At 52.5% G+C, this 19,141-nt stretch overlaps 9 protein-coding genes across 9 annotated transcripts; 4 read left to right on the top strand and 5 right to left on the bottom strand.

Moving 5' to 3' along the window:
* Positions 1-579: 579 nt before the first annotated feature.
* AYL99_05429 (putative MFS-type transporter) lies at positions 580-2,208 on the bottom strand (the record flags this gene model as incomplete). Its single annotated transcript, XM_018836941.1, has 3 exons — positions 580-765; positions 824-1,891; positions 1,948-2,208. The coding sequence occupies 3 exons, from the start codon at positions 2,206-2,208 to the stop codon at positions 580-582; spliced, it is 1,515 nt and encodes a 504-aa protein (XP_018693794.1).
* Positions 2,209-3,676: 1,468 nt separating this feature from the next.
* On the top strand, positions 3,677-4,752 carry AYL99_05428 (hypothetical protein; the record flags this gene model as incomplete). The annotated part of the gene is made up of 2 exons (XM_018836940.1): positions 3,677-4,094; positions 4,151-4,752. 2 exons carry the CDS (start codon positions 3,677-3,679, stop codon positions 4,750-4,752), a joined length of 1,020 nt encoding a protein of 339 aa, XP_018693793.1.
* A 704-nt stretch (positions 4,753-5,456) lies between these two features.
* Positions 5,457-7,330, bottom strand: AYL99_05427 (hypothetical protein; the record flags this gene model as incomplete). Its single annotated transcript, XM_018836939.1, has 4 exons — positions 5,457-6,349; positions 6,397-6,677; positions 6,742-7,163; positions 7,214-7,330. 4 exons carry the CDS (start codon positions 7,328-7,330, stop codon positions 5,457-5,459), a joined length of 1,713 nt encoding a protein of 570 aa, XP_018693792.1.
* Positions 7,331-8,382: 1,052 nt separating this feature from the next.
* AYL99_05426 (hypothetical protein) lies at positions 8,383-10,519 on the top strand (the record flags this gene model as incomplete). The annotated part of the gene is made up of 6 exons (XM_018836938.1): positions 8,383-8,559; positions 8,624-8,851; positions 8,926-9,050; positions 9,108-9,583; positions 9,635-9,744; positions 9,803-10,519. 6 exons carry the CDS (start codon positions 8,383-8,385, stop codon positions 10,517-10,519), a joined length of 1,833 nt encoding a protein of 610 aa, XP_018693791.1.
* Positions 10,520-11,311: 792 nt separating this feature from the next.
* On the top strand, positions 11,312-13,021 carry AYL99_05425 (hypothetical protein; the record flags this gene model as incomplete). Its single annotated transcript, XM_018836937.1, has 2 exons — positions 11,312-12,757; positions 12,827-13,021. The coding sequence occupies 2 exons, from the start codon at positions 11,312-11,314 to the stop codon at positions 13,019-13,021; spliced, it is 1,641 nt and encodes a 546-aa protein (XP_018693790.1).
* A 272-nt stretch (positions 13,022-13,293) lies between these two features.
* AYL99_05424 (hypothetical protein) lies at positions 13,294-15,967 on the top strand (the record flags this gene model as incomplete). Its single annotated transcript, XM_018836936.1, has 3 exons — positions 13,294-13,387; positions 13,441-13,495; positions 13,552-15,967. The coding sequence occupies 3 exons, from the start codon at positions 13,294-13,296 to the stop codon at positions 15,965-15,967; spliced, it is 2,565 nt and encodes an 854-aa protein (XP_018693789.1).
* Positions 15,968-16,238: 271 nt separating this feature from the next.
* Positions 16,239-17,051, bottom strand: AYL99_05423 (hypothetical protein; the record flags this gene model as incomplete). The annotated part of the gene is made up of 1 exon (XM_018836935.1): positions 16,239-17,051. One exon carries the CDS (start codon positions 17,049-17,051, stop codon positions 16,239-16,241), a length of 813 nt encoding a protein of 270 aa, XP_018693788.1.
* Positions 17,052-17,154: 103 nt separating this feature from the next.
* Positions 17,155-17,372, bottom strand: AYL99_05422 (hypothetical protein; the record flags this gene model as incomplete). Its single annotated transcript, XM_018836934.1, has 2 exons — positions 17,155-17,233; positions 17,284-17,372. The coding sequence occupies 2 exons, from the start codon at positions 17,370-17,372 to the stop codon at positions 17,155-17,157; spliced, it is 168 nt and encodes a 55-aa protein (XP_018693787.1).
* A 934-nt stretch (positions 17,373-18,306) lies between these two features.
* Positions 18,307-18,723, bottom strand: AYL99_05421 (hypothetical protein; the record flags this gene model as incomplete). The annotated part of the gene is made up of 1 exon (XM_018836933.1): positions 18,307-18,723. One exon carries the CDS (start codon positions 18,721-18,723, stop codon positions 18,307-18,309), a length of 417 nt encoding a protein of 138 aa, XP_018693786.1.
* Positions 18,724-19,141: the final 418 nt, after the last annotated feature.

Below are 19,141 nucleotides of genomic sequence, written 5' to 3'. Positions count from 1 at the left end.
TGCACAGTTGAGAGGCAGGTTTAGCCGATTAGGAGGGGCCCGATGAGGCACTCGGTGTGATGCTCGGGAAACGCTCAGTGATGCTCAGCCAAAGGCTCAGGTATAGCTCAGGTTATAGCGGCATTCGCTTACCCACTAAGATCAAACCGAATATGGCAATTAGGCTTTTCGTTCTCGAGTAATGGAGGTAGTCGACAATGGAGAACTTGTCCCCTCTGATTCCGCTTCTGATTCGCCGCTCTCCGCCTTGCTCACCCTACAAGCCATAGGAACGACCCTAGACTCCCCTGGAGGTTTACACTACCTGACTTCAATGTCTGGTGTAGGTGTTAAGAGTTCCACCGTGGGAATTCTGTTTCGAATAAGGAAAGAACTCTCAAAAATACTCGTTTGGTCTCAGAAGATCTCTCTTAACCTCGCAAGCCATGGCCCTGACCCTAGCTCGAGGAGAGCTCTGGAGTAGATGCTCTGCAGCTGCCACTTGGGAAAGACTTAACAGCACGACTGTGGAATCAGCGTGGTTTGTTTTTGAATATGCATTGGTCTATCTATCTATCACACGCACGCTGGGGCTTGCGGCTATTTCCTCTCTCCGGTGGGTGAAAATTTTGAACGCTTCCGGATACGATCGCCATACTTGTAGAACATTACAGGAACGACAGCGAGTAAGATGGCTATGCCGCCAACGAGAGAACCGCCACCGCCAACTCCAAGTCTGTTGTACATGTATTGTGTGAAGAGAGGCGATGCGGCACCACCAGCAGACTGTTGAGATTTTGGTCAGTATTCGGCACGAAAGCCATCGCGGAAGAGGAAGACTCACCCGACAGACCGTGTTGACTGCCATTGCACTAGCTGCATACATGAGGTAGCAGTCAACCAGATAGGAAAGACACGAAACCATTATCATCGTTAACGAAAACACAAGCGACGTGGCCGCAAGAGTGACGACGATCCAAGGTACTCCATTATACTCCCCAGACCAGGCAAACCAGAACATGGAGATGGGGAACAGGAAACCGGCAACGATCATGACTGGCAATCGGTCCTCAGGGACGCGTTTCCAACCGGTGAGCGTTTTTTTCCTTTCCCGGAGTGCTTGAAAGCAGACGACAGTCCCTCCCATGCAGCCGCCAATGATGACGCTGAGTAGAGGGAGCTCGCCCACCCCACTGTTCCAGCCTCGCTTCTGTTGAAAGACCACAGGAAAGATCTCGAATAGCATATACAGCAACGTATAAGCTACAGTCGAGTAGATGGCGAAGAGGAAAGAGATCAGGTCGAAGAAGATCGTCCAAGGTCTTGTGAGGGCGACTCTCAAGATAGACCGGAGCGAACGTCCCCTCGCCTCTGCGGCTGTCATGACGTGCTCATACCTTGGATTCTCCCGCCTTGCACGACGTGCTTTGTGCAGAAGTATGGTTGGCGGATGAGTCTCCGGGAGCGAGAGCAAGAAAGGAAAAGAACCCCCAGCAAGCCAGAGGAGGACGTAGAAGCTCCATCGCCAGTCCAGTTTCAGCTGAAGAAACCCTGAGACGATCGGCCCAAGAGCAGGTCCCGCAAGGGTGATCACGGCAAAAAGAGCCAAGCCGATGCCACGCTCGTCCGCATTCAGAAGATCAGCCATCACCGCAGGTGAATTGGACAATGTACTGCTGACCAGAGACCCGGTCAAGAAGCGACCGACGAGCAAACCTGCAAAATTGGGAGTGAAAGCGCACAAGAAGCCAAATGCCAAATATAGCGTGAAAGTGATCAGGAAGACCACGCGTCGGCCATAGAACTCGCTCAGCGGGCCCCAGAACAGCGGGCCAAAACAGTATCCCAGCAAGAAGAGTGTGATGACCAGTCCAGCCGCCTCCACCGAGACGTGCAGGTCTTCGGCAATACTCTGTGTGACGTGAGCGATTGAAAGGAGAGATTCACAGATCTGGCGAGCATGCTCACCTCAAAACATCCCGTCGGGCTCGACGAAGCATAAGTCGCATTGAGGGCCAGTATCAGAGCAGCGATTACGATGTACCAGCGGCGGGCTGGAGACCAATTTTTGGGGTTGTCGAGATCTTCCGGTGCGAAGTCGACGTGGCCATCCTCGTTGAGGAAAAGAGCATCTGCATCAGAATCGTTTGTCCAAGAGGGCGGTGTGAGGGTACGGACGACGAGGCCAGGTTCTTCATCCTTCATCTCGGCGTTGACTTCGTTGGACATCGGGAGAAACCTCGGCCACACCACAAAGCTCTCGTCTTCGAAGAGGTCAGAATGGAACAGCCCCCTGTGTGGTTGATCCTCAGAAAACTATTTCGCTCATTGAGGCATGAGTTGCCTACGAACGGCTCCCAACTATAACTACGACTGACTTCTGCTCAACTCCGGTTTCGATTACTGATTCCTCCGCTTCTTTCTTCTTTCTCTCCTGAACTGAAATTTATCAAATGCCCCTAAAAGCTGCGCTGGCGCATTTGCTAGCCTGAAACGAGGCAGGTGCAGAGCTTCTCCGTCGAGCGTGTATGTCGGCCATCAACCTATTTTGCCGAAATTCCGTAGAGACAGACAGGGTTCCGATGCTGCTTTAATGATGGAGACCATGTCGCCTAAGTTCATTACTAAGCCCCCTTCTGCATGCCTTTCATTGAGGCGGCCGCTTAGTAGAATCCAGTGACTAACGATTTTAGGCATGCAGTTCAAATTATCCGAGTTTAACCCTTTGGAGACGGCTGCGGGACGCCGAGGCTGTGGTCTTTATGGGGTTAGTGTACTGGTCGAGCAACTCCCTCATTTGAGACTGCTACGATGCAAAAGACTCGAAGAATTATGGAGCAGTCCGGACGAACGGCTTTTGCTGTCCACTGTAGCCGCCCCTTTGTGCAGGGCCCGATTCCCTGTCTTTCCCAAAATCCCGGGATCGAGCATTCCGTGCACAGCAGAGTCTCAGATTGTACCACAAGACGATGGCCTAATCGTGGTTTCGTGTCTCGTTTTAAGCTATACCCGAGCTGGCAGTCTGTGAGTTGGTGTTTGCTCCAATAGCGTACTGTGTTGAGTCGACATATCGAATACGAGTGGGCCAAAAAGCCTGTCGCCCTGCTGTCTCCCCTACAACCGACCAGAGACGACAAGTATTCTCAGCTCCAAGGAAAGGCGGAATTGATGACGCTCCTTGAGCAGAATAGTGAGTACGAATATACCATCTGCCGGTCACCTTCCTCAGTCTCCAATCTCTGTTGACGCTTAAATGGACATTTGGTGATCGGTCTTTGAAATCAACGTCGGGGGCCGACCCTAATCCTACAAAGACATTCATGAGAGCCGCTCCCAAAGGTGGCTGTCCAAGCATGTGAGGTTGTGGTGTCATACTACATATGCAATGTGACGACAGAGCTTTCTAATCAGAATATTCCAAACTGTCACCGCGAAATGTTCAACAAGCGAGGCATTTGATGTCCTCTACTTCGACAGAGCAGGTGTTGCACGACAAATAAGCGAGGGAGCATGGATTATTAAATAAATAGTCATTGAGCGGGGCTCAGCAGCAGAGCGACGGCAATGGAATTCGCCTGAATTGTTATCATGAAAAATCTTTAAAGGGCTGTGCGAAGCCGAAACGAACTCTCGAAGCCTATTCAGTTGAATTGCATCTAGCTGCGGGACTCAACAGCCTTCTCACCATTTATGCACAATGCCTCCTTCAAAGACCATTCTCATCCTCGGCGGTGCCGGAGTCCAAAACTCTGCGGTCACACGAGAGCTTGCCAAGAGTGAAGCCTTCTCCCTCAAGCTCTTGACACGAAACATCAAGTCGGAAGAGTGTCTCTCCCTTTCTGCTCTTTCCCGTGTTACACTGGTGCAGGGAAACTGCTACGACGAGGATGATCTCATTTCGGCCTTCCAAGGCGTCGACGCCTGCTTTGTCAACACCAACGGCTTTGCGGTTGGCGAAAAAGCCGAATTGTACTGGGGAATTCGAATGTACGAGATTGCATACTGGGCCGGGGTGAGCCATTTCATCTACAGCTCGCTACCTTATGTATCGAAGAAATCCGGGTTCAATCCCAAGTACCGCGTTCCCTTTGCAGACGGGAAGGCCAAAGTTGCCGGTAAGTGCATCTTCGTCGAGTTTCCAAGACACTGTCGCTCAACCATATCTTTCTAGAGTATTTGAGATGCCAACCAACCGACAAGATGAACTGGAGCCTCCTTGAAACCGGTCCCTACCCGGAAGCCTTCCTGACCACCTGGGGACCCACGAAAGGAGATGACGGCGTTTATACATTCAACATGCCGATCGGACCCGATGGTGCGCTTCCCTTCGTGCCTCTTGCCGATCTTGCCTGGTATGCTCGTTATATGTTCGAGCATCCATCGGAGTTCAAAGGTGATATGCTCAGTGTTGCCCTGGGGCACGTGGGTGGTGAAGCGATTGCCGCCGCCTTCACCGCGGTGACGGGAGAACCAGCTCGCTTTGAACCGGCGGACCTGTTGGAAGTGGCCAAGACGTGGCCTGACACCAAAATCGGCGTGGCTGGATCCCCCGGGTATGACGACCCCACGCTGAAGACAATGGCAGGCCACCTTGTCCCCTGGTTCACTATTTGGCAGGAAAGCGGTGGCAATAAAGGACTCTGGACAAAGGACTACGGCAGGCTGGATAGGATTCACCCCGAGCGTATCAAGACCATTGAGCAGTGGATGAGATTGGTGGGCTATTCAACTGAGAAGCGACCTCCGTTTCTGAAGACTGGCTTATTTGGTTAAGCTTCCTGAGAATGTGCTCAATTAGCAAAGTCGGAACAACGGTATTGGCACGGTCTGTACCTTGTGGCATTAATACCGCTCAGGTGATCGTTTATACACGAATAGTAAGGACAGCTGTAGGATTTGACATACACAAGGGTGAAACCTATAGAAGTTCATCAGCCATGTCGTCATAAAAAAATGCTGACATGTTGTCCCAATACCAATCACCATATTGGAATCCTCCTAACAGGGAAATATGCTAACTCCATTGGGATTCTGAGCGGGGGCTTATCAGCGTCAGCGGAGTCAGCTTGTCAAGAAAGAGACGATAATTCAGCGTAAATGGGGGCGAGATGCCACGGCGCGAGACGACGTACCTCCGTCATCCGGCGTGGAGCCCTGGAAAGCCTGGACACCACCAAGGAGAGGTCTCGTGTTGGAGGGCAAAGTCAGGGCAAAGGAATGACCACCTCGGAGAGCTCTTGTGACCATTCAACCTGTTTCAATGATGTTGCCAGTACGTTGGCGCCTGAACCCCAGCAATCTATGGCGGGGATGCAGTCATATATCTACTTATGCTGAGTATACGTAGTGAGCAGAATGCTTGCGACCGAGCTGAAGTTGAGCTTGATGTATTGCATTAGAACGTAATAATGTACGTATCTGGTGGAAGGGTGAGACTTTCTGTGACGAGCTCCCCGCCAGAATTCCTTGTAGGCTTTTCAGTCTGTCAACCCCTTCTGCCACCATGCACATCTTGCATTGTCAGTTGTATCCGGAATCGTACTCCACCCCTGAGTGGTCAGCATCTGCGAGCTCCCATTCTTGCCTTCCAGAGGCCATATCGGAAGACCTCGTCCGTTCGGATCACCGCCCGTCATGAAATTGACCTGGTAATCCTGCAGCTGCTGGGCGTAGGGCGCAATGATGCCCGTAGAAGCATTCGTTGGCTGTCCGACATAAAAGTTGTAGGCGGCGTCACAGCCGTGGAACGACGGGCCGATGTCGAATGCATACGTGTAGCTCTGGCTGTATGCCCTGCTGGTGAAGTCGATGTTGCATGTGAAGGCGGATTCACTAATAATGAGATATACGCGCTCCAAGAGGGATGTATATGGCTGTGTGCCATTATATACCGGTGGGTACAGAGTGCTCAGGACATAGTGCTGTACACTTTCGTCGGCTCTTGGGTAGGCAGTCTGAAACCAGTCCACGACGTCTTGCTCGGTCTTGAGGTACGGGGGAGTAAAGAGGGCGCCTTCATTCGCGCAGTGAGAATTGAAAATACTGATGTTCGGCGCGAAAGATCCCTCGTTCAACAGAAGACCCGGTTTGGCAGGTACAAAGCTGCCGTCCACTACGGGCCCGTAGGTGAACGTCCCCCAGTTCGACGCGGCAACCTGCATAGCGTTGGCTTTGATCAGCACATCAGAGGGGACTTTTCGAGCTTCGGCGATGGAGCTGGCGTTGATCAGCTTAAGGAATGTTTGCGTGGTGTTCTCTTGTACAAATGTAGACGCCACTGGATAATAGCCAGGAGACTGCGGCATGGCTCTTTGGAAAGGTGCGGGTTTGAGACCGCCATACGCGGTGAGTTGGAACTCAATCGAGCCGCCTGCATATGGTCAATAACAAAGGAACATACGGGGGGAATGCTCCCACCTCCAGCAGATTCTCCAACAATGGTCACACGGTCCGGGTCGCCTCCAAAGAGATGAACGTACTTCTGGATCCATTCCAGCGCGAGTCGTTGGTCTAGGAGCCCGGCGTTCGACACTCCCCCAGCAGCCTGCAGTGTAGGGCCGGACAGAAATCCAAAGGCCCCCAGCCGATAGTTCATGGCCACAAAGACCAGACCTTCCTGCTGACTCGCTGTTTTCATCAGACCGTGGACGTCATTACCCGAAGCCTTCTCGCCAATGGTATAGCCGCCGCCGTAGATCCTGGTTCGATTTAGAGATTCTTATTGCTGGGACTTGCTAATGGTTATTGGGGCAGCACACATACCACGCCATGACAGGGGCTCCACTCTGTCCCTTCTTTTGCGTGCCGTTGTTGGCCTTGTCAAAAGTGGACTTCGGCACCACGACGTCCAAGAAGAGACAATCTTCAGTAGTCCGTGGATCTTGTGGCGGCAGTTGGCCATTCCGAAAACTGTCAAAAAGAACTGTTCCAGGCGGACTGTCCTGAAGCTCTTGTTCGGCAAGAGAGATGTTGAAGTCTGACGCGTTACCAGCTGCAATGTTGGCCAAGTTGGCGAATCCTATTGTGAGCCAGGTTGGGTTTGCTTGTGGGCAGACACGACCAACACTGCCATTCTGGACGGTCGCATTTCGCGAGGTAGGCGGCTCTGGCGCGGCCCAGCGAAGGTCACCAACAGGGGCTTTGGCGAAGCGGATGTTGCTGAAGTTATAAAATTGTCCCGCCGCCTGCGAATATCAGCACAATACTAGACTGGGCGCAGCTTTGGGTCACGCACATCTAGGCTGATGGCCTGATGCAGCTCGTAGCCCAGGTCTACAATTGGCAAGCTTTGGGAACAACAGAGCTGGGAAAAGGCAGGTAGAAGTGCCGCTATGGCGAATTTGGGATGCATGGCTATCCAAGCTCCGAGTTGGACACAAGATACCAGGAGCGATGATTGAGATCAATTCGCCCGCTGTAGTTGGAGGAGTCGCAGAATATATATTTCGCACCCTGACGGCTTAGAGCCGTCCTTTTCCATCATCGTTGCTGGAGACAGACATACGATGCGTCCATCGCATTGTTAAGGCCGAATCAAAACGCCCACGAGTCAGCGACGAGCTTTAACGCCGGCGATGACATGCAGTTCCGGCAGTATTGAGCATCTCCTTTTCTTCCGCACCTCAGCTCCATTGGTTTATACGGTAGGCCTACCTTTGTTTGGTATGGGGTCGAAGACCGGCCAAAGTAAATATCAATTGGTCATAATTTGAATATTCCTCAGTCTTAAAATTGCACAAATGGTTCCGAGGTAGGTACGCACCAACCGGCTGAAGTTCTTCCGACACCGGCCATAGCTCGGTCGCGTCCACCTCAATTAGACGACAGCAATGCGAAGAATCATTCAATTGGCCTCATTCACCTTTGAAAGAAGGAAGTCCCTTTAGGAACTGACCTACTGTGCGGCGCAGTCCGATATATCAGTGGTCGGAGGGAAGGGATGAGCGGAAACTCGAGGTTTGTCCAGCCCATTCCCAATCCGTCAACGCCACTTTCATGTGGGGGCCCCAGAATCTGTCACCCCAGATTGCTCCAGGAAACAAGCTCCAGCCAGACTCAGGTCGACTGGGCACGGTCATTGATTTAGGTCCGATCATTTCATTGGAGCCTAGAACTATGCTAGATAGTTTTATCGTTTGCCCAGAAGCAGCTGCTCTCGCGGTAAATGGTCAAATGGACCCCTCCTGTTTGGCTGGAATACTCCAAGACTTTTTCTCGGTACATTCGGATCTGGAGCCGAACGATTGGACCAACCTCGAAATACCCACCTGATATCTGGGGGAGTATACCAGTGAGACGACCAAGAACCAGACAACCAATACTTAAACCCTTCCACCCCCCGCCTGCTCGATCGTGGGGGAGCCTCCCAAACCAAAGGAGCATATCGATATGCATTCATCCACAATGGAGACTGAGACAAAGATGAGCCCGAGTGAAATCGAGAAGGTGTCTGCAGCCTCTTCTCACTGGCCGCACGTTGAGGATGTTCCTCTCGACTTCACCGATCCCCACCGTGCCGCTCTCGAGAACAATCCCGAACATGCGGAAAAGCTGTCCTTGTCGACGATACTAGCCGTCGTTGTATGTTTGGCCCTGATACTGCTGCGAATTCTGAGACTTTCGTAAAGTTGACTTGCTGTGGTAGTCTTTGTCCCTCGCGTACATTTGTCCCATCTCATGCGGGTTCTCTCTTGCAACTGGCATCATCATACCGATCGGCACGGACCTTGGAGACACGACGAAGATTACATGGCTGGTTGGTGGCTGGTCCATTGCCTCTTCCGTCTCCTTCTCCATGGCTGGCGGTTTGAGTGATGTGTTTGGAAGAAGATGGACAATCCTCTCGGGTCAGATTTTTTGTGTTGTCGGCTCGGTATGTATAAGAACCCCCTTCCTGCCTTCCTTTTCTTTGTGGTGGGCTCCAGCGTTACTGACCAGAAGCGACAGATCGTAGCTGCAACGGCAAAAGATGTGAGCACCATCATTATTGCCTCGACGTTCCTCGGTTTTGGCTGCGGTATCATCTTCGTGAGCTATGCCGGTATCTCTGAGCTACTTCCCAACAAATGGCGGTACGTTGTTGCTGGTCTCCTTTTTCTTGCATGCGTGATGCTGAGACGTAGAACAAGTGGCACAGGTCTGGCCCTCACCGAATACGCCATCAACGTTCCATGGTGCGCCAACGTCCTGATTGCCACCGAGCTAAACTTACACACATCACTCGGATGGCGATGGTGCTACTATATTGGGTTGATCTTTGCCGTTGTCAGCACACTTGGCACCCTCCTATTCTACTGGCCACCCGAACGACCACAGTTCGACAATGAAAAGACCCGTTGGCAAGAAGTCAAAGAGCTGGACTTCATTGGGCTAAGTCTTTACGCAGCAGGTTTGGTGACCTTCCTCATCGGCTTGACGTGGGCCGGTCAGGCAGATCACCCCTGGCGAAGTGCTTCGGTGATCGTTCCGATCATTGCCGGCTTCTGCTGCTTGGGTCTCTGTTTTGCTTACGACTTTACGTTGGCGAAACGTCCATTATTTCCACTCGTGGTCTTCAGGAAACTGCGCGACTTCACCATGCTGCTCGGCATCGTCTTCGTGGCCGGTAAGCAAGAGTCTTGTCTTTCATCGGCCCCCTTACACTAACAGGTCTCAGGAATGACATTCTATTCCATGATGGCGCTACTCCCCCAGGCTTCGTTGTATATCTTCACAAGCGACCCGATGGAAATTGGATACATTGCTCTTCCGAATGGCATTGTCCAGGTATGTTTCATATTCGATGCCAAAGGAAAACATGGAAAAGCATTAACCCTGGAAATAGCTGCTATTCGGTGCAGTTGCCACGAGCTTCATGGGCAAGATCAAACACTTGAAGGCGCAGATTCTGGTGTCTCTCGTCATCCAGACGGTCTTCATTGCCTGCCTCGCAGCTGTTATCCCGCAGAGCAAGGTCGGCTGGGCCGCACTGCAGGCTTTTGCCGTGGGACCCTTTGCGCTAGTTGTGCTCGCTTGCTATGTCATTGCGGGTCTCAACATTCCATTGAAGTATCTGGGCGTCGCGACTGGTCTGATCGGGACGTTTAGAAGCATGGGAGGCAGCGTGGGAAACGCCATCTTCAATACGATTCTTCAGAGTGTGGTGGGGCAGGATCTCGGGCCATCCATCGCAGCCGCAGCTGTTGCCCAAGGGTTCGGTCCTACAGGTTTGGACGCACTGATACCTGCAACCATGCAGACCGTCGTCGGCGTCCCGGGGGCCTTTGAAGGTATTCCCGGAGCTTCACCGGCCGTGCAGAACGCAGCTATCACCGCAGCACGAGGAGTCTATGCCAAGGCCTTCCGCATGGTCTTCTTCAGCACCATCCCTTTTGGCGTGATTGCCATCATCATTGCATGCTTCATTCGGGATCCTTCCATCTACCTGACGAACCATACTGCCATTCAGATGGAGAGGCAAGGCATTTTTGACAAGAAACCAACCACACATGAACACAAGCACACTGGGGAGGCTCGGGAGCAAACCTTGGAAGAGCGTTAATGTTAGATGCAAAACCACTTCGAGCTCAATATCTGTTAGGGGGCTAAACGCTGGTGCAATGAGTATTCAAAACAAACCACAACTTCCATGAACCTTGAACATCAAAAATGTAACCTATACTTTCATTTGTGGGATACCAACGGGAGAGCAGGCTGTGGAGCCTTTCAGCTGACAAGAGAAATAGGGATTTCTCCATACGCGGTATTCTTGTGCATGTGTTCAGAGCTGTACGTTCAACAGCAGGCGGGCAATGTATGTCCGTGCCTTGAGGCAGAAATAATCAGTTGAATTTTTCATCCTTCGAGTAAATGAGTTTGACATAAAAATGTACAATTGCCAACCGCAATGGCCTCTTGTGCCATCCCGGGTTCTCTCCCAACCATTGAGAGCAAGGGCATCACGACGTTCAGAGACGACAGACTGATCGTCGCGAGATGGAGGTGGCGCACAAAAGACAGCGTGTGGGGCGTTGAAAGGTTGGGAAGACTTTACACCACACCCCACATACCCCCTAGCATTGTCAGCCGACTACGAGGATAAAAGGGGGGCTATTATGTGGGGGTGGGGTTAGGGGGCAGAAACGCTTGAGAGTCCACTGGTAGACATCTCTATCCAAGGGATCAGACGTGGCGTATTTGCGAAACGCCGATAGGCAAATAACCGACGTGCAAAATGTCCCCAGACATATATGCTTGGGTGTCGACGCTGTAAGGACTAAAAGAAGGCTGTATGTAGTCCTGACTTCTTTTTCCACCGACTCGCATAGCATCTTACACTATTAACCCTATCATCATGAAGTTAGAAACCAGCTTTGCAACCACCGGCGTTCTGAACCACTTCACTCAGGTGCCGCCCTGGCAAGTTGCCCTCTCACTGCTGGCCCTCCCTTTCGCCCTGGGACTGGCCTATATTCTGATCGACTACTTCCGAGTCTTGAAGCAAAGACGGAAGCTTCCCCCGGGACCTTTCCCATGGCCCCTAGTTGGCAACCACTACCAGATCAAGCTGCCACGGCCATGGCTCTACATGGCCGATCTGAGTGAGCAGTACAATAGTCCGATGGTGACCATCTGGCACGGCCACAGGCCCAATATCATCTGCAACGATACATGGTCCATCTCCGACTTGCTCGACAAAAGGGCAAATATTTACTCTTCACGACCGCATATGGTCATGCTTGGGGACTCCCGGAACGCCACGGACTACGACCAAGTATGTCTCCCGCATAACGATCGCTGGAGATACCATCGCCGACTGACTCACAACGCCACGGGCTCCCAAGCCGTGCGCAATTACCGGCCATTCCAAGAATCGGAAATCCGGATTTTGCTGCGCGACTTGTTGGTGACGCCAGAGAATTACGTCAAGGCCATTGAGCGATACTCAATCTCGATTGTGTCCTGCATCGGCTTCGGACGTCGGGTGGATAAGATGAATGACGGCGTCGCACAGGTCGCATTGAAATTCATGGAGGGGGTGGACTTGGTCATGCCGGGCATGTTCATCATGGAGACGATCCCGTTCTTGATCAAACTCCCGCGATGGATCTACCCTGCAGCGTCGAAGGTGCTGGAGAATGGCAAGAAGTTCCAACGCTTCTTCACATCCCTGTCCCGAGAAGCTTCCACCGCCAGTTCCGACAACTTCGCTAAGGCCCTCTTCAAGGAGAAGGAAGCGAATGGTCTCCGTGACGAGGAGATTTCATTTTTGACCGGCAACATGATCGGTGGCGGCGTAGACACGACGGCAAGCACCACCGTGACCTTTGTCTTGGCTATGTGTGCTTTTCCCGAAGTCCAGAAGAAAGCGCAAAGGTTCATCGATGACGTAGTCGGGGCTGACCGCATACCGGACTGGACGGACGAGGCGCAACTGCCTTATATCCGCGCATGTGTGGAGGAGGCGCTCCGTTGGCGAACCGTGACAATCTTGGGGGGAATTCCTCATGCGCCCTCGCAGGATGACGTGTATGGCGACTACGTGATACCCAAGGGGACATGGATTACCGGCAACCTCTGGGCCATCCACCGCAACCCCAACGAGTTCCCTGACCCTGATGTCTACCGACCCGAACGGTTCATTGAAAGAGAGCGTCCTTATCCCAACAAGAAAGGCCACAATGCCTTTGGTTGGGGACGACGACAGTGCAGTGGACAGCCACTCGCCGAACAAGGTCTCTTTCTGACGTTCGCACGACTTCTGTGGGCCTTCGATATCCGCCCAGCCCTTGATAGCAAGGTGAGTTTCAAGAATCCCCCGCTGCCAGATCATTCCAGATCATTATGCCCAGTACTGACATCTAACAAGGGAAATGAGGTTCCAGTGGATATATTTGCGTATGGAGAGTCGGAAAACATGCGTCCAGAGCCGTTCCGTGCTCGGTTTATTCCTCGGAGTGAGCGACACCGAGAGATGATTCTCAGCGAAGGCGCTGCGGCGAGGGAATTTCTCAAGCAATTTGACGGCGAGACAAAGGTCCAAATGGAGCCATTAGAGATTTAATGTACACTTACTGGCGTAGACAGTGATTTAGTGGTTGAATGCAAACCTGAGGATGCCATTTTCGGTGGCATCACGGTGATGGATGATGTTATTCTGAGTGCCATAGAACATGTAGTCCAAGGTTCAGCACCACGGCCAAGGCAAGAGAAGCTGGGGCCCCGGCCCCACCAAGTTGGGTTGGTCGCTCCCGGGGTATATACTCGGTAGACTTTTCATCCTCTTTTCCAACTCACATCCCCTTCGATCCAGCATGAGAGTTATCCTCGGCCATTATGGATTGTCGTTCGCCCGCCGGTGTGAAGAAATGTCAATTCTGCGATCGACGGTTCACCAGAAACGAGCACCTTCGCCGACATCAACGGCATCGTACGTTCTGACAAAGGTCAAGCCCAGCTCTACCCCTACTGACAGCTGTACAGACACTGGCGAAAAGCCATTTCAGTGCCATCTCTGTAACAAATCATTTGCAAGAAGGTACGCAGGGTGCAGAACTCAGATGCCCCCGGGTTTGCTCACCTATGTGTCCTTAGTGATGTCCTTGCTCGCCATCTTCGGAATCATGGCCCAGAAAGCCAAGAGGACAAGGCAAATGTGGAGGAGGTCCAAGAAGTTCAAGATTCTTCCATGATGACTACAGAAGAATCTGTGCCAGGGGAATCCTTTGAATTGCAGGAGGCAGACTTTGCGGGCAATCAACGTGCTTCCGAATTTGACCACGCTCGTGGTATTGGTTCGTCTGTGGACGTCCAGGCTGGACCAGGCATAATATCCAACGAGACTATCATTACGCACGCGATGCAACTTCCGGCCTCGGAGCAGATGCCGTCGACAGAGGCATTTGCAGTCGCCTCTACTGGCTTTGATCTCAGCGCATTGTGCGGCTACAACCTTGACTTTCCTGCGGTCTTCGAAGCCCTCGATAGATGGATCACGCCAGCGCCGACAGCAGACCACAGCCTGCTGGCCTTTTTATCTCCGAGTAAGGAAAGCCCAGACGCAATCTCATTCGATGCCACCTCTCGAGAGCTGTCGAAGCGCGTCCAGGAAGCATGGCCAAGGAGACGCGCAAATCCAGTCGTACGAGTGATACGCAATATGTGGCGCTGCGCTGCGGTGCACACCGCCGACAACTTCTTCTCAAGCCCACCAGCCGCGGACCCATCTCAGCCTCGAAGTGCGGGCAGTTCAACCTCAAGGTGGAATATGGACGACGAATGCAGAGCTAGGCTAATGTCAGACTGCGAAACAAACCTCCTCCCAGCCGAGAGCTACACCGGCGGAGTTACCGCTCCGGGCTCACCTCACATCTCCGTCCCTTCAGTTCAAGAAGAAGTGGAAGTGGAAGGTCTCTCACCTCAAGCGCCCCGGCTGCCGTTCCCGTCGACGGAAACGTTGGACATGAGCATCGACTTTTACTTCCGGCGGTTCCATCCGGTCCTGCCCTTCTTGCACAAAGCCACCTTCGACGCAAAGTTGACGCCCAGCTGGCTCTTACTCCCCATATGCCTGATTGGTTTGTCAATCCTCAACCCTGGCGGAGCTGAAAATATCATTCGACTGTATCTCGGCAGGCTCATACGCTTCAGCCGATTGAATCTCACCTATAAAGGCCTCGGGAAGGGTGGAGCTCACCAACTCTTGACGTCCTTAGCGTCTGCACTTCTGGTGCTATACCTGGGCCTGAGCTGCGAGAAATTGGTCGACGAGTATCAGGCCCACATGCTGGCTATACAGACGCTCTTCATCGCTGACCGCCATGGAATGTTTTCGGCCCTCGATGGCGAGACGGTGACATTGGATATGTTTCAGAGTCATTCGGACCCGGAAGAGCAGTGGAAGTCTTGGGCACGGGTTGAATCTTTGAAGAGATTGGTAATATGCTTGATATCTATCGATTCAGCTTACACGAGGATGCTTGATCTGGCCGCCAATATTGGGATCGAAAGAGTGGAGTTGGTGATGCCCTGTGATTCGACATTATTTGACGCACCGTCGGCGACCGTGTTCTTCTGCAGAGTCGAATTCGGGGCCTCGATGATCGCTCCCCAAGCCGATCTAGCGGCAGCACCGGTAGGAGAAGGGCCTTCGATTTCGACTTTCGATGCCCTGGGCCTGAGGACTCTCCTCGATGTCCTCTGCCTGCGCGAGGCGGCATACCGGCATAAGCTTCTCTCAAAGGCGAACTCTCCCTCCAGACCCACATCCTTTGTTCCGTCACTAGTATACGCACGGGACGAGAGTGCATCGAACATTGCTAGGGCTCTGGTATCCATTGCCACGACCAGGACGCCCCTGCTTCAACAAGATGCGCCAGCAGCCTTGACATGGAACCATCTCTGCCTCCTGTTGTGCGCAGATATAGATCGAGTCCAGACTGCGTGTGGCAGGACAGGTTTGGAGGCCGCACACAAGGCTATGAAGGACCTCTTCCTGTGGTCGCAGACGCCTAGCGCACGTCGGGCCGTCCTCCACTCTGCACAGATCTTCAACATTCTATCTCAACAGAGAGTTTCTGACTGCAAGACTCTGTTGCCGGAATTGCTCTTGTCGAATGCAGCCCTAGTTATGGCGATGTACGTCTGTGTCAGTCCTCAGAACAGCCATTCCTATGTCCAACCCACTGAGCTATTGCAAAGACCCGATTGGTGCAGCATCGGCGAGGAAGGTTTCTGCCCGCCGTCTCGAATCGAAGACCGTGATGGCCTAGCGATGTCCATGAACAGCCTGATCTGGAGATTCATTGTAGAGGGAGGAGCACTTACATTCGGCGGCGAGACATACTCTCCTGGCGCTGCATCGGCGCGAAAAGTGGTGCTCGTCTACGCACAACTGGTTGATGAGATCTCTCCGAAGCCTGGGTCGGATCACTCACGACTCCTCCGCACAATTGGTGATTTTCTGGGTGGCGCAGCTGAGCAACTGACAGCAGCGCTGGATGTCGGCTAGGCGAAAGGAATTCCACGAATTACTGCATCTCCCTTACCGCCATACGGGCTCATATACAAACTCGGCCTAAGGGAATGGCTTATGCACATCCTCGGAGCCTCAGTATGAATCTTCCCACCATCGAGAGAAAGGATTTTGCAAAGGTCTGAGACCGTCCAAAGCCTCTGTGCTGCGGCGGGGTTTGGATTTGCGACAGATTTGAGAGTTCTCCTCAATTGCTTGAGCTTGTTAAACTTGGTCGCTGAACAGGACGTCTTTCACATCAGCCGGGCTAGAAAGCGTTGGTAAACAATTTTCTGCTGGAGGCGTGCGCGTGGGAGACACCCTGTGGTTCGGAGGAAGTGTTGATATTGTAGTGAAAGGCGCCGGCAGGATTGGTCGTCCGGAGCTCGAAACCTCCTGCTCGATCTTGATAATCCCGACGGCACGTTTCAACAGCGATGATTGTGATAGGGATTCCTCTAAGATCAAAGTGGCAGCGGACTTTCTTTTCCAATTCCACCGCTGGCGACAAAATGAGGGACGTATCGCGGGGGAGTTTCGTCCAGCAGCGACATGCCGAATTCTCGAGTCTCTGGGAATTATGCACGGCACTCTTTCTTTGGCTAACGAATCGCCAAGAAAGCATGACATCCCCTGTGTCCCACGGGTGACTGAGATAATCGATATATCCAATTGGCTCGCAATCGACGAACATATCATCCTGACTAGGCGGTCCGGGGCATACCGAGATAGTGTTCTGGACGGGCAGCGGATATCTTCGTCCGAAACGTAGGGCTCGGAAACTCTTCGCCAACGTGTTCACCGAGCGTCCGCCTGGAGCATTTGCCGCGATATGGTCAGGAGGCAGCACTTCGCCTGGTCGCAACATAGGTCTGAGGGGGGTGGCTTGAGGAACAATACGAATCGTCATGTTCTTGAATAGCTTCAACTCCAGCTCTAGTATTGCCTCATGCTTTTGTTTCGCCACCGAGCCGGAGCGACTTAGTGGCTCTAGCGTGCTTTGCTCATTGATGGCGTCGCGTCCGTCAGTCGGCCTAGCTGCCGTAGTCTGGTTTTCAACTCCCTGACTTGATGTCGGCATTGGTTTAGCTTGGTATGGCCGGGAAGCGACACCTTCTACTTCATGAGACTCAACAGGATTGGGGGGAGGTAGATCTAGCCGGTCTGATTCAGTGGCCTGGTGATCAAGTGCTCTGGTTGACTGATGGTTTCCGGTGTAGGGCGGTCAGAGTTTCAACACTATACTCTTGATCACAGGCAAAGCTAAACATTATCAGTCCAAAATTATCTCCAGGCCATGTTTCAATACTTACCAGATTTGGATCTTGCCTTCATTTCTACGCTCAAGCTCTCCAAAGCATTTCGCACACTGGCTTTGAGCGGACAAGAGTAGCATCGCCATGGTTAAACGCGTTCTTGGTTTGACCACTTTAGTCCATGCCGACCGTTGAATTGCCTGGCCGTGGGAATGGCCCAAAATTAGCTGATATCGCCTCTGTAAGACTCTCTGAAAACCGGGCCTATGGCGGAAGTAATATTCGAGAAAGCCGTGGAAGAACTCGAATTGTTCGCACTGTTGATATGGTACACGGAGTTCGATGCCGAAGACATCCTCGAATGCAATGCTGCTGTCGGATAATAGCGAGATGGGGAGGGGAACATGAAGCAGACATCGGTGGACCAACGCAATACACATCAGGCAAAGGAAGGTTAGAACAGGGTCGGCTCGCGCACGCGCCCACAACCGGGAAGCTAGCTGTCGTGAATGTGGATTGGCGTAAAGCCCCGTAAGCAGCATAGCCCAGAATGCACGAGAGAAATCCGTTAAGTAGCGACACGAGTCAGTCCTGGGATGAGATAGAGGAGTGTGTGCTGGCGAACTGCAAGAGCCTTCACTCTCCGGCTGATCGGTAGGAAAGGAGCCCGGTAATGGGCACGAAGAAGGGCCAGATCGAACGCGGCAACTTTGGGACTTGTTCCCATAGGCACGCTTTCTGGGTCTGAGGTTGCGGTAGTTCCTTCTCGGCCCTGCTCCAGAGGATGCTGGAAGTTTAAGTGTCTCGTGCAGGACCCTGGCGAGGCTTCGTTCTTGGGCTTGGCTCATTGAGCTTAGAACAGTCATTAGTCCTTGCATATGTTGCTGGTTTTCTGCCAGGATTTCATCTGCAAGGTCGCTCGTATGGTTGGCTAGACTTCCAATATCTTGTTGGATTTTCATAACGACCGCGTCAGTTGTCGTTGACACATGATCCTTGATAGCAACATGACCCCTCTCTTCGATGTCGCTCTGCACTCTACCAGTCGCGTCAGATCCGTTGACAGTATTTCAGTGCAACTCACTGGAGAGTTCTCAAAATCGCGGCATCCACGGCCGGCCTGTTTCTTGCGTCCGATTCACGTAGTTCCTTGTCTCCGTGAAACACCCACCGCAATTTTTGTGGTATTCCGCGTGTCTTTTTGGAAGACGAGCCCTGACCTAGAGCCTCTTCGTACTTCTGCATGTCTTTCTGCCGCAGCTGATGGGTTTTCAGCAATTGATCGAAGGATTGACCCAGAGAAGCCGCGCTTGGGACGTCGAGAGACGAGAAGGTCGCAGAAAGGGCTTGGGCAGCGGTATGGAGTTCATCGTGACTTTGCTTGCTTTCTTGGTATTGTGCCTGTGCTCCTGTGCCTGATTTCAGAGCGCCTATGGCTTTGGTCGCAACTCGCACCCCTCCGACAATATCACTGGGCGAAATGCCGATCACTGACATGGTAGCGATGGTACGTCAGCAGCGGTCATTCCTCTTTGCATGGTTAGTATATTGGACTCCGGATGTTAGAACCTGCGAAAGATAGAAGAGAGTTAAGAACAAGCGAACCGTGAGGCTGTGTGGTCGCTTGCTGCCTGCATGCTTGGGGCTGAGCGCCAGCCTCGGCCGTCCAGCAATGTCACTGCGCCACGGTGAACAGGGATGCAGTTGTAGCGCTAACCAGTTAGTGACAATAATGGGAGTCGTTGAATCTGACTGGATGAAAACACAACAGTCAGGTCAGGTGGAAGAAGACCATCTAGGTGGTTGAAGGTGCGTAGCCCGCGACCTCGTGATGATACGAACAGCCAAGTTTGGTACCAATTAGATGTACAAGTCCGCTTGGTTACACGCATTGTATCTTCGTGGGCTTGTGATA

Source organism: Fonsecaea erecta, assembly GCF_001651985.1.
Source record: "Fonsecaea erecta strain CBS 125763 chromosome Unknown Scaff4, whole genome shotgun sequence".
In the NCBI taxonomy this organism is placed as follows: Eukaryota; Fungi; Ascomycota; class Eurotiomycetes; order Chaetothyriales; family Herpotrichiellaceae; genus Fonsecaea; species Fonsecaea erecta.
This window is presented reverse-complemented; position numbering and strand designations above follow the sequence as displayed.